The 12543-nt window shown below is 40.0% G+C and overlaps 1 protein-coding gene across 2 annotated transcripts in view; it reads right to left on the bottom strand.

Annotated features, from left to right (window-relative positions):
- LOC118364726 (serine/threonine-protein kinase tousled-like 2) overlaps window positions 1-12065 on the bottom strand; it is a 28026-nt gene extending 15961 nt beyond the window's left edge. Inside the window, exons 1-8 of one of the 2 annotated variants that reach the window (XM_035746434.2) lie at window positions 11930-12065; window positions 9311-9605; window positions 6027-6109; window positions 2686-2757; window positions 1827-1928; window positions 1524-1622; window positions 1300-1416; window positions 854-946 (exon numbers count right to left, since the gene is read on the bottom strand). In XM_035746434.2, the coding sequence (XP_035602327.1) occupies window positions 854-946; window positions 1300-1416; window positions 1524-1622; window positions 1827-1928; window positions 2686-2757; window positions 6027-6107 (564 nt within the window). In that variant the 5' untranslated portion in view covers window positions 6108-6109; window positions 9311-9605; window positions 11930-12065. Of the gene's footprint in view, window positions 1-853; window positions 947-1299; window positions 1417-1523; window positions 1623-1826; window positions 1929-2685; window positions 2758-6026; window positions 6110-9310; window positions 10004-11929 lie in introns of those variants that run through there. The other variant, XM_035746441.2, reaches the window with a different exon arrangement.
- Between the last annotated feature and the right edge of the window lie 478 nt (window positions 12066-12543).

Below are 12543 nucleotides of genomic sequence, written 5' to 3'. Positions count from 1 at the left end.
CTCTACTGTTTTACTATATCTGATTAATAATATTAACTCATAAGGAAGGGATTGTGTAGATTGAAACAGGGGGTAATTAAAACATAATAAATACCATTCCAGCTAGGTTGGGGAGGAAATGGATTGTGGGTTTTAAGTAAGCAGAAAGGATCGTTAACCTATGGTTGAACCGACTCAACTTAGCTTTGGGATGTTTAGATAAGGCAGCGAGTGTTTTCCTGGGTTTTCCATTATCTGGAACTATCTTCTAAATAGTGATAGATGAAGGTGAAGATTCCAGAAGTGAATCTTGATAAGTGTGTGTCTGGAGTGAGCGAGCGAGGGGGTTGGAATCAACTTTTGAACCTGTTTTGTCCTGATCAATAGGAGGAAGAACATTTTATAACCTATGACGTCATATTTTGTATATAAACTGTTGTTTTTGGTTCCATGGCAGAGAGCTCTGAGAATAAATACTATTATCTAATTTTGGTAAGACTGGTCTCTGTCTATTTCATGCAAATATGAATCTTACAAATTCTTATAAAATAGACTGAGTGATTTAATTAATGTACACATTTAGGAATTATGAAATTCCAATGACACCGGTGTTTGTATAGAGTAGTAATTTTGCCTCCCTAGTTATCAGACACCTACAGCTACTATCACAGTAACTACCCAACATCATTCGACAATTACTTTGAGATGTATATAGATTATTATATATATTTTTTTAAAGGTAAACTCAGATGATGTGCAAATAAAAAAGCAACGTTTTGGTCACATTAAACATTTTGGATTCTCCTACAGTTTTTCTTCTAACGGGTAACTCCAATGCCGTATAAAGAGATAAAGATGTGAAACAATGTCTTACCCTCAATAAGTCGTCTATCCGTCCTTCCTTCTTCTCTAGGTCAGAGTTCTTGTTGTTCTCTAATGCTGTCAGCTTCTCAAGCGTCAAGTCAGACTGGGGTGTGTGTGAGAGAGTGAGTGAGTGAGTGGGAGGAGAGAGAGAGAGAGAGAAAAAGAGATGGGAAAAGAGAGGGAGGAGAGAGATTAGTACTAAAGGCACTAATGACACAAGGGACAATCCATCCATCAATAGGGTTGATTAATCAACAAATGCGTAGTTCGGCTGGTGGTCAATAACCAGCTTTCCAATTATTTCCAAGTTTAGGATAGGATTACTTCAACTGCCTAGTATGGAGTGGCACAACAACAGTGCGTTCTGAAATGGCAGAAGTGGATGTGAGCTGTGCCAAGGGGAGACAACTGTCTAGCCATGCCAGGTAAGGTGGGAGGCCAGGCAGGGTTGTTTACCTGAGTAGATTTGTGGCAGGATGAGGAGTGGAGCAGAACAGGCTTCAGGGAGCTGGAGGAGGAGAAGGGCTCGGCGGGAGCTGCTGAGCCTGTGGACGACGGACTGCCCTGCTGCACCTAATGAGATAGAAGGGGGGAGAAATATTTCAGACTGTTCCCATCGATCTACACTGAGAGTCATGTTAGTCGTTAAGTGAGGGAGCATAAAGAGGGCTGGTGCTCACCGCCACTGGGGGGTTAGAGTGTGAGTGTTGACAGGAGGAGCGCACCAGGGGAGGGATGCCCCGCGCCAGACTGGTGGCAGGGCAACTACCACCAGCAAACTGAGTCAAAGCATGTGCGCATGAGAGAAACAGAGAGAAATGATTGAGCCATTGAAGGATGAAAGTACAAGCACAGACAAAGAGCCTGAAGAAACGGTGTATTTCAAATCAAGTGTGTTAAAGTGCTTCACGTGAAGGTAATGAGATATCAAGACAGCCATATGTTAGAAAAAAAGCTACGCACATCATGAATTTCTCACTCACCTCAAAATAATCGCTAATTTTGTGACTTCTGGCGCCTCCCTTATCGTACTGCTCTCCTTTCCTCTTCCTGGTTCTCTGGTCACTGGGCTTCTTCTCTGGTGTCTAAGCAACGGAATCACACAGTACACACTGGAGGAAAGACAACTACACAATAACTTGTGTCCATCTTTTCTGGGTTACCTCATTTCCATTGATCGTGTGTGTGTGTGTGGAACTATACTTGTGGGGACACCAGAATAGTAAACAGAAAAATGTACCAACTGGGGACATTTTGTTAGTCCCCACAAGGTCATATGCTATTTCTAGGGGGTTTAGGGTTAAGGAGCTAGGTTTATGTTTTTTGGGTTAAGGAAAATAGTATTTTGAATGGGACTGAATTGTGTCCCCACAAGGTTAGTTAAGCAAGACTGACTGTGTGTACACACACACACACACACACACACACACGGAAGCTCCTAAGAGGAGGAAGGGGAGGACCATCCGCAGTGAATTTATATATATATATTTTTGAAAGTTATAACTTTATTTGGTGTAGCCGGAGAACAGCTAGTTTTCGTCCCCCTCTGGGTACATTGACTTCCTTGCAAACTGTTGGACTAATGATTACACCCTCGACCAGCTAGATGCAGGGAAGAGTGTGCAAGGTGGTATTGAATGTGTCGCTGCCTGGATTACTCAAATGTTTCTCTCTACCTGTTGTAGAGACCTCATGATGGGTATAGGGAACATTTGAGTATCATGTAGTAGCCTAAACTTAAGACGTTACATTGAGCTGGGTGAATGGAACATGAACGACAGTCAGCCAATCTGCTGTTCTAGAAATAAGGCGGCCCTGGCACACGCATGTAGTCATACTGACCTCCAGCTCCTTGTCGCTCAGAGAGCCCACGCTGCACAGGCTCTGGTTGGACGACTCATTTATTCCCGAACCCTGGAGGAAACAACAATACATTGGTCAACAAGAAAATGGATGTTATACCCTTCTGTCCTGCAATACCTTCTGTCCTGCAATACCTTCAGAAAGTACTCAGACCCCTATTCTTTAGCCACATCTTGTTGTGTTAGACTTAAAGTTTTAAAATAAATAAGAAATACATTTATAACCTTTTCATCCTAAATACAAAGCATTATGTTTGGGGCGAATCCAAAACAACACTTCATTGAGTACCACTGGTCATATTTTCAAGCATGGTGTTGGCTGAATAATGCTATGGGTATGCTTGTCATCGGCAAGGAATAGAGTTTAGGATGAAAATAACAGAACATAGCTATAAGCACAGGCAAAATCCTACATGAAAACCTGGTTCAGTCAGCTTTCCACGAGACACTGGGAAATTAATTCACCTTTCAACAGCACAATAACCTAAATGCAAGACGAAATCTACACGAGTTGCTTTACAAAAAAAAAAAGTAAATGTTCCTGAATAGTCTAGTTACAGGTTAGACTCAAATCTACTTAAAACTATCACAAGACCTGAAAATGGTCTTCTAGCAAAAACCAACAACCAATTTGACAGCGCTTGAAGAATTTTTAAGAGAATAATGGGCAAATATTGTATAATCCACATGAGCACAGCTCTAAGAGATTAACCTAAAGACAGATGTAATTGTTGCCAGGTGCTTCTACAATGTATTGACTCAGGGGTGTGAATGCTTATCTAATTGAGATTTTATGCATTTCACTTTCAATACATTCACTAAAATGTCTAAAAACATGTTTTTTAACTTTCTTTCTGAAGGCACTGTGTGTAAGACAGGTTAACTGAATGAGTATCACACAATAATGTATTTAAACCACACACAAATACATACAGTTGAAGTCGGAAGTTTTCCATATACCTTAGCCAAATACATTTAAACTCACAATTCCTGACATTTAATCCAAGTAACAATTCCCTGTCTTAGGTCAGTTAGGATCACCACTTTATTTTAAGAATGTGAAATGTCAGAATAATAGTAGAGAATGATTTATTTCAGCATTTTTCTTTTTTCCCCCATCACATTCCCAGTGGGTCAGAAGTTTACATAAACTCAATTAGAATTTGGTTGCATTGCCTTTAAATGGTTTAACTTGGCTCAAACATGTCAGGTAGCTTCCCACAATAAGTTGGGTGATTTTTGGCCCGTTCTTCATGACAGAGCTGGTGTAACCGAGTCAGGTTTGTAAGGCCTCCTTGCTCGCACACGCTTTTTCAGTTCTGCCCACACATTTTCTATGGGACTGAGGTCAGGGCTTTGTGATGGCCAGTCCAATACCTTGACATTGTTGTCAAGCCATTTTGCCACAACTTTGGAAGGATGCTTGGGGGTCATTGTCCATTTGGAAGACCCTTTTGTGACAAAGCTTTAACTTCCTGACTGATGTCTTGAGACGTTGCTTCAATATATCCAGATAATTTCCCCTCATGATGCCATCCACTTTGTTAAGTGCACCAGTCCCTCCTGCAGCAAAGCACCCCCACAACATGATGCTGCCACCCCCGTGCTTCAAGGTTGGGGTTGTGTTCTTCAGCTTGCAAGCCTTCCCATTTTTCCACCAAACATAATGGTAATTATGGCCAAACCAATTCTTGTTTCATCAGACCAGGGCACATTTCTCCAAAAAGTACAATCTTTGTCCCCATGTGCAGTTGCAAACCGTAGTCTGGCTTTTTTATGGCGGCTTTGGAGCAGTGGCTTCTTCCTTGCTGAGCGGCCTTTCAGGTTATGTCGATATAGGACTTGTTTTACTGTGGATATAGATACTTCTGTACCTGTTTCCACCAGTATCTTCACAAGATCCTTTGATGTTGTTCTTGGATTGATTTGCACTTTTCGTGCCAAAGTACGTTCATCTCTAGGAGACAGAACACGTCTCCTTCCTGAGCGGTGTGACGGCTGCGTGGTTTATACTTGCGTACTATTGTTTGTACAGACGAACGTGGTACCTTCAGGCATTTGGAAATTGCTCGTAAGGATGAACCAGACTTGTGGACTACAATTTTTTCTAAGGTCTTGGCTGATTTCTTTAGATTTTCCCATGATGTCAAGCAAAAAGGGCACAGAGTTCGAAGGTTGGCCTTGAAATACATCCACAGGTACACCTCCAATTCACTCAAATGTTGTCAATTAGACTTTCAGAAGCTTCTAAAGACATTACATAATTTTCTGGAATTTCCAAGCTGTTTAAAGGCACAGCCAACTTAGTGCATGTAAACTTCTGACCCACTGGAATTGTGATGCAGTGAATTATAAGTGAAATAATCTGTCTGTAAACAACTGTTGTAAAAATTACTTGTCCAAACAGACTTATCAAAACTATAGTTTGTGAACAAGAAATTTTGTGGAGTGGTGGAAAAATGAGTTTTAATGACTCCAACCAAAGTGTATGTAAACGTCCTATTTCAACTGTACGTACATACCAGCCAAAAGTTTGGACACCTACTCAATAAAGGATTTTTCTTAATTTTTTACTATTTTCTTCACTGTAGAATTATAGTGAAGACATCAAAACTATGAAATAACACATGGATTAATGTAGTAACCAAAAAGTGTTGAACAATTCAAAATATATTTGAGATTCTTCAAAGTAGCCACCCTTTGCCTTGACAGTGTTTCCCACTCTAGGCATTCTTTCAACCAGCTTCATTAAGGTAGTCACCTGGAATTAATTTCAATTAACAGATGTGCCTTGTTAATTTGTGGGATTTCTTTACTTCTTAATGTGTTTGAGCCAATCAGTTGTGTTATGACATGGTAGGGGTGGTATACAGAAGATAGCCCTATTTGAAGAATCTTAAATACATTTTGGATTTGTTTAACACTTTTTGGTTACTACATGATTCCTTGTGTTATTTCATAGTTTGGATGTCTTCAGTACTATTCTACAATGTAGAAAATAGTAAATAAAACAAAATAAATTAAAACACAATGAGTAGGTGTGACTTAATATGGTACAAGTCTGTCTCCCCTATTAATTTGGGGTTGGAGTGAACTTTAATTAGCAACACTGGCCCTTGGTAACATCAAGCAGTGTGGGCTCCTTGTCTTGCTGACTATTCCATTGGTGGGTGGGTGTGCATGGTGTGTGACCGGTGGAGTGCCTTGCCACAGAGTGCTGCTGAGACAGCTGATGATTGATAAAATGCTAACTGGATGCCAGGGCAGCACTGTCACACACACACAGAATGGATGCAGACACAATTGAATGGAGAGACAGACCTTGGCCACTCCGACTCCTGTGAAGCGAGCCTCAAGCAGCTCCTGCCGCCGAGGGTCCAGGCTGTGCAGTTCTTCCATCATGTCTACGGAAAGGAGAGAGAATGTGTTAGTTAAAGAGTACAATCTTGGTTTCATCAGACTAGAGAATCTTGGAAAACTCTAAGCAGGCTGTCATGTGCTTTTACTGAGGAGTGGCTTCCGTCTAGAAACTACACGGTTGTCAAAACATCAAGCAAGGGAAAGCGTTCATGAAAAAGACCTTGTAAGTACTAAACTCCCCTATGGGAAAAACATTTTTTTGAAAAAACGATTGGACCCATTTCCGCATTTGACCGCTAGGTTTTATGGGTATTATGACGAAAACACTGGTATAAAAGACTGTACAGTATGAAGATAGGCAGAAGCTGCTTCTCCAATATGAATCCCCGATCACACTTGTAGGTGATGTCATAGAGACGTTGGTTTGCTAAGCTCATGCGCAGAAACATGTCTTCAGGTCTAATGGTCGTCTCGCACCGAACTGCGCATGTGCAGGCCATCAATTTAATTGCGCTCATTTGACATGGACTGATGCCCCAGGTAGCGGAGTTTGTTCATTTTAGAACATTCCATTGGTCCTCCCGGGGCACCAGGCTATGTAAAATGAACTCCACCGTCAGTGTTGCCATGTTAGCAGTTTTCCTGCAAAATTGGGCTACTTTGGAAAATGTATTGGTCGCGGGTTACGGGTTTTTGGGCTACTTATAAGTTTCACAGCACCCACCATGGCATTTCTCAATAATTTAATATATATATATATATATATATATATATATATATCACTGTGACATGCTGCTGCTAACTATCAGGCGGTGAGGCTGTTGCTGAGTGAATGGCGAGCAGGGCTACCATTTGAAACAATAAAAATGTTTACATGACGAGTCCTAGCAAATCAATTTGTGCCACTTGTGTAGCCTACCTGGAGCTATCAAACTGATTGAATAAATAGCCTATAACTTGAGAGTAATATTACATTAGCCTTGTGTTATTATGCAATTATTAACAACCATGTTTAGTTAATTAAATTGGAAGTTATCAAAGCCCTATCTGCAATTGTTAGAAGGCATTAGATTGACTTAACAGTCCAAATAGGCTACAGGTAAAAAATCAAATCTAAATACTGGCTGTTGTTGACAAGCATATTCAGATCAAACATATCATTAATATTTAATTCAGTGATTGAAATTACAACCCCATCCACAGCCTATTCCAGCAGGCTGCTATTGGGAAACAAGCATTTCTTACCTCAAAATCACCAAACTATTAATGTTGAATAAATTAGTCTTAATTTGGACTAAGCAGGCTGATAGATCATTCAGTTGGCATCTTTCCTGGGTTACTGTAGACTGATGTAGGCCTATCAAGGGCTGTAGGCTACCTGCATCTATCTAAGCAAACCAAGGCAAAGTTGAATTACAATCATACACCCAGATTTTTGCCTGTAGCCTATGCCTATTGAAATGACAAGTCAATCTCGCAAAATAGGACATTTATAACTGTTTGTAGTCTCAACATCTGTCACAATTGCCAGAAAATAGCCTAACATTATTATATATATTTAAGTTCATCTAGGTGTTTTTTGCACAAAGAAGATTAAGATACTCTGTACAACTTTCATCACTCAAACTCCCCTGTCGGATTTATCTAGTCATGCACATGCACAAAAGGGACTTATTTAAGCAATAAGGCCTAGGGGGTGTGGTATATGTCCAATATACCACGGCTAAGGGCTGTTCTTATGCACGACACAACGTGGAGTGCCTGGATACAGACCTTAGCCGTGGTGTATTTTCCATATATCACAAAACCCTGAGGTGCCTTATTGCTATTATCAACTGGTTACCCACGTAATTAGAGCAGTAAAAATAAGTGTTTTGGTAACCAGTTTAAAACAGGGAAAGGGGTCAGTTGAAACTGAAATGTGTCTTCTGCATTTGACCCAACCCCTCAGAATGGTGTGGGGGACTGCCATAATTGACATCCACATCTTTGGCACCGGGGGAACAATGACCTGGTGAGTTTAAATGGGGTGAATGATCTTTTCTCTTGCGATATACTCGAATGAGTATATTATGTCATGTCAGTTCACAAGAATTATAACTTTGATGAAAACCTAATTTTGCTTCTAAAGTAGGTAGGTACAAGTTACGTTGGTATTCCTTAACTGGCTCAATAACGTAATGGGAAAACAATTATTGTATAAAATGTGGCAATTTAGCTCCTTAACCCCTTTGGGCAGGTTTTGAATGGTCATTGGATTAGAATTGTTAGCTACAACTGGCAACCCTGTTTACCGTTGAGATTTCAACAAACCATTTCTTGTGGCCCTGTGCCCAAGATAATTTAGAGGGCAAATTTCTTATGACTAATGTTTTATTGTCTAAACACGGTCTAATCTGTTATGATCCACCTGGCTCAAAATGTATCCAAGACAAATAATCCTAAAACATACAGTACCAGTCAAAAGCTGACACACTCATTCAAGGGTTTTTCTTATTTCATAGTTATGATATCTTCACTTTTATTCTACAATGTAGAAAATAGTAAAAAATAAAGAAAACCCCTCGAATGAGTAGGTGTCCAAACTTTTGACTGGTACTGCATGTAGCTAGAACATCCACTCACCCTCTCTTCGCATCAAACATGCATACAAGTTATGTAGTTAGTTTGATAACTATATAGTTACCTATATGGTACTCTCAATCCCAGAACTAAAATATCGTGTTATTGCGTCAGATGCTCGATTGTGTCAGCTAAATGCAGCTGTCCACGAGAGATTATGGTAAACTAATCATTATAAGATTGACAAAGCAATGTATGACATTGTCGCTACTACATTTTGTCTGAGGATGCTGTCCAGACAGCATGGTGTGGCACTGTGGTGGTCTGCTGTGTACAACATTTGCCATGTTCTTAGTTAGGGTAACTAACTAGATCTGAGATGTAAGTTTCCAATGCACGGCTAACTTAACGAACCTCAGCCAGGTCCGTAACTTGTGGGTAAGTTAGTTAAGTTAGCTAACCAAGTCAGTGCTAACTACATAACGTTAGCTAACACCAGCTAATACAGCCACATATTGATTGTAGGAATGGAAAAAAAGTATTACTACTTAAATTTGGCTACTAGTAGTTATAATTACGCTACTCTGTCTAAAGCACTGCTTTAATAGCTAGCTCGGCTAACTATAGTTAGTTATTGAGGAGGCTGGCTAACGTATGTAGTCATTCGAAACAACTTTGTTTACCTGTAGCGCTGTCGCTTGCAAGGTCCGTGGGGGGGAGGGTCTTTCAGTCCCTCGAGCTCAGGCGATAGTGAAGTTAACTAGCTGCTGATGTCCCGTTGTCTCTCAAAAACACCCTACACTTAAAACACCCCAAAAAAAACGTCCACTCCATCTGTTGACTTCTCTTTCCCTCGGAACACCAGGAGGCCGAGAATCCTCGGGGTTTCCAAGCCCGCCTTGCAGGCTGTAGCCCATGCACAAGCAACTCCCAGCTCGAGGGTTGTTGTTGTAGTTTCTTTGGAAAAGGGCCTTTCTTCTTTAGTAAAAAAAAAAAAAAAGTTGAATTAATATGACATTTGTTTTGGCGATTGAATGTCGAAATCCTTCATCTGCCGCTGAAATAAAAAAAACTTTAACTTGTTTCTCTTGCGATAAATTGGTTAACATTAGATTGAATTAGCTACACAATTAGCTAGCATTCGCGAGTCATCGATGAAAGACCAGAGATGGGTGGACTAAATCCATCTGCGTGCTCGACAGACAGGGTGTGCTAGCTACCTCGCATCGACAGTCTGCTGCGGACATGACCCCGAACTCCCACCAAATTCAGTCAGATCAATTAGATTCTGAGACTGTTTATGCAATGTAAAGAACAAGTGTGATGCAATTTGTTCGGTCTGAATCGAACAGGGAGGGGGAACCACTGGCTGCGTATACACAGGCAGCCCAATTCTGATATTTTTTTTCACTAATTGGTCTTTTGACCAATCAGATCAGCTCTGGTAAAAATACGATTTAATAATGTCTAATGTCATTGCTTAAAAGACAAATTAGTTAGACAAATTAGACAAATATTTTTTTTTCACTTAATTGGTCTTTTGACCAATCAGATCAGCTCTGGTAAAAATCCGATTTAATAATGTCTAATGTCATTGCTTAAAAGACAAATTAGTGGGGGGGAAAAAATCTAAATTCGTCTGTCGTGTGTAAACGCTGCCCAAGAGAGCGCACAACCCTAACCCATAGTAGGTAGAGTGGTTGCAGTTTGCATTCAAAAAATGAAGTTGTAGTGGGCCGTGCATGGGTGATTTAATATGCATGAGCTCTGTCAAAGTGTTCCTGGATTACATAACCATGTCAATAATGATGTTGCCCAATGCTCGCCTGTCCAGACAGAATGGACTATTCCCACTACTGAGCGGCAACCCAGTATTAATAGCACAAACTCATGGCGCATCGAACTCCATCAATGCCACCCACACCCCTTCTGAATTCCTTAACTCGATGCTCTCGCAGTTTGTGCTATTAGTTCAAATAAACATAACTGCGAATTTGGACGTAGCTAGCTATTTTACAGTGAAAGCGAGGTAAATTATCGGATAAGACATTACCAATTATTTAGTATTTTCTGTCATTCTAGACTTGTATTGTAATCAGTTATGTTTATTGCATTGTCATCTTCTTCACTGGAAGTGATCTTCATTCACTCTGGACAACGTTGTTGTATGTAACGTTAACTTGCCGGCTCCTTGAAGCGTGTAGGTGTTTTAGCTACAGTAACGGTTTAAACATATATACTCGCTGTTTATATAATATTAGGTAAAATGACAGTCAATAATATCAATCGTGTAAGCACATGGAAATACTTGTTAGCGAAGTATTTATTTCAGACTCAATGACTGAATTGGCGGGTTGTGAGTGACGGACTGTGAAACTTATTTTCCCTTAATATTAATAACCGTGTTGTGCCTATAAGCCCCCTCCCCCTTCTTGTGAACGCGCACGCACTCAATTCTTCATTGCTGCAGATTGCTTGCTCGTTAAGATTTCTGATCACGTTCCGCTGCGTTTCATTTTATTTGTGTCGGTTTGGTCGTTGGGGATGCACTAGTAATGTCTGCAGTTTTCGGTCAGGCTATTGTTTCAAGTGTATAAATAAATCTCTTTGCCAAAATTCGTTGTGTCTTCCATGTCTTATTCGACTGGTAATTGTTCTGAAATGTTTATTGCTTGCCTACATTTGACTTCCTCCTCATGTTTAATATAACACACGTACATTAATTATTATATTCGGTTGCCTACCGTGAAGTTTTTTCTATAGAAAGTATTTGACTCTGATGTGTGCCATATAAAGTATTTGACTCTACCCTCAAAATGAAGGAAAATTAGAAGGGGGGAGGATTTCGGCAGGGCTATTTTCTTGCCTGCCGAATAGGGAACAGGGAACAAGGGAATAGTATAAGTTTCTTTTAACATAATTATTTAAATACATGTGTTTTAGTGGCCATCTAGTCAGAAGTTGGATCAAAGATAACCTTGAAAGATCCATATAAATGTTTTTTTTTTTTAAATTTAATCTACAATTATATTAAATTAGAGATGTAACATACCAGTGTTTTGGAGGAGAGTTACTGCTACTACTTACAATCAACTACTCCTTCAGAACACATTCAGCAAACTGGGGAAAACATTTGATGGGCATTTCAGTTTCCCCCAACAAAATGATGTAACACTTAAGATTATAATTTGCAAGTATACAACGACACAGCTATAATATAATATAATGACAGTTCTGTTTTGCCTTTTAGTCAGTATACTTTCAGTAGGTTCATTGTACATTACTTATACTCTCATACTTACTTTCAAGGCAAAGACCCTACAAGAAGTAACATCTTGTTGGCATGTGTGAGGAAGGGTACCACACGCCCATCTGGAGATATTACACCCCTTCTCTCTCAGGAATGATCAGAGCATATATGTTAATACAAGTACAGCATTTTGAAACACTTTATTGATTACAGTATAGAGATTAATAACAGAGGGTAATCTGAGAATGCAGCGATTCCAGCAGAGTGTGAGTTGAAGTAACATGTGATGTGATCATCTCGGATTATCTAACATCTGAGAATGGACAGGTATTCCCTCGGATGAAGAGCATCTCCGTCTTGCTTATTATGTGCTGTCATACAGGTGGAAATGTCACCTGCATATCTGATGTAGGAAAAGAAATAAGAGGGAAGTTGAGTGTCCTGTGAATATGTTTTATGTATATGTACTGTTCATTTGTGTGTGTGTATGTGTATATATATATCTTGGTATATATATTTTTTTATTATTATCATTATTGTGTTTTGTGGTTGAGGGGTGAGGGGTGAGGGAAGCTTGGATGGATATGGTGGTGCTGGGGGTGTCCTATTGGGTGCGGAGTGTCATGGATCCCTCTGGAACTTTCATTGCGCACACCTGGCCCCTAT

Source organism: Oncorhynchus keta, chromosome 3, assembly GCF_023373465.1.
Source record: "Oncorhynchus keta strain PuntledgeMale-10-30-2019 chromosome 3, Oket_V2, whole genome shotgun sequence".
Taxonomy (NCBI): Eukaryota; Metazoa; Chordata; class Actinopteri; order Salmoniformes; family Salmonidae; genus Oncorhynchus; species Oncorhynchus keta.
This window is presented reverse-complemented; position numbering and strand designations above follow the sequence as displayed.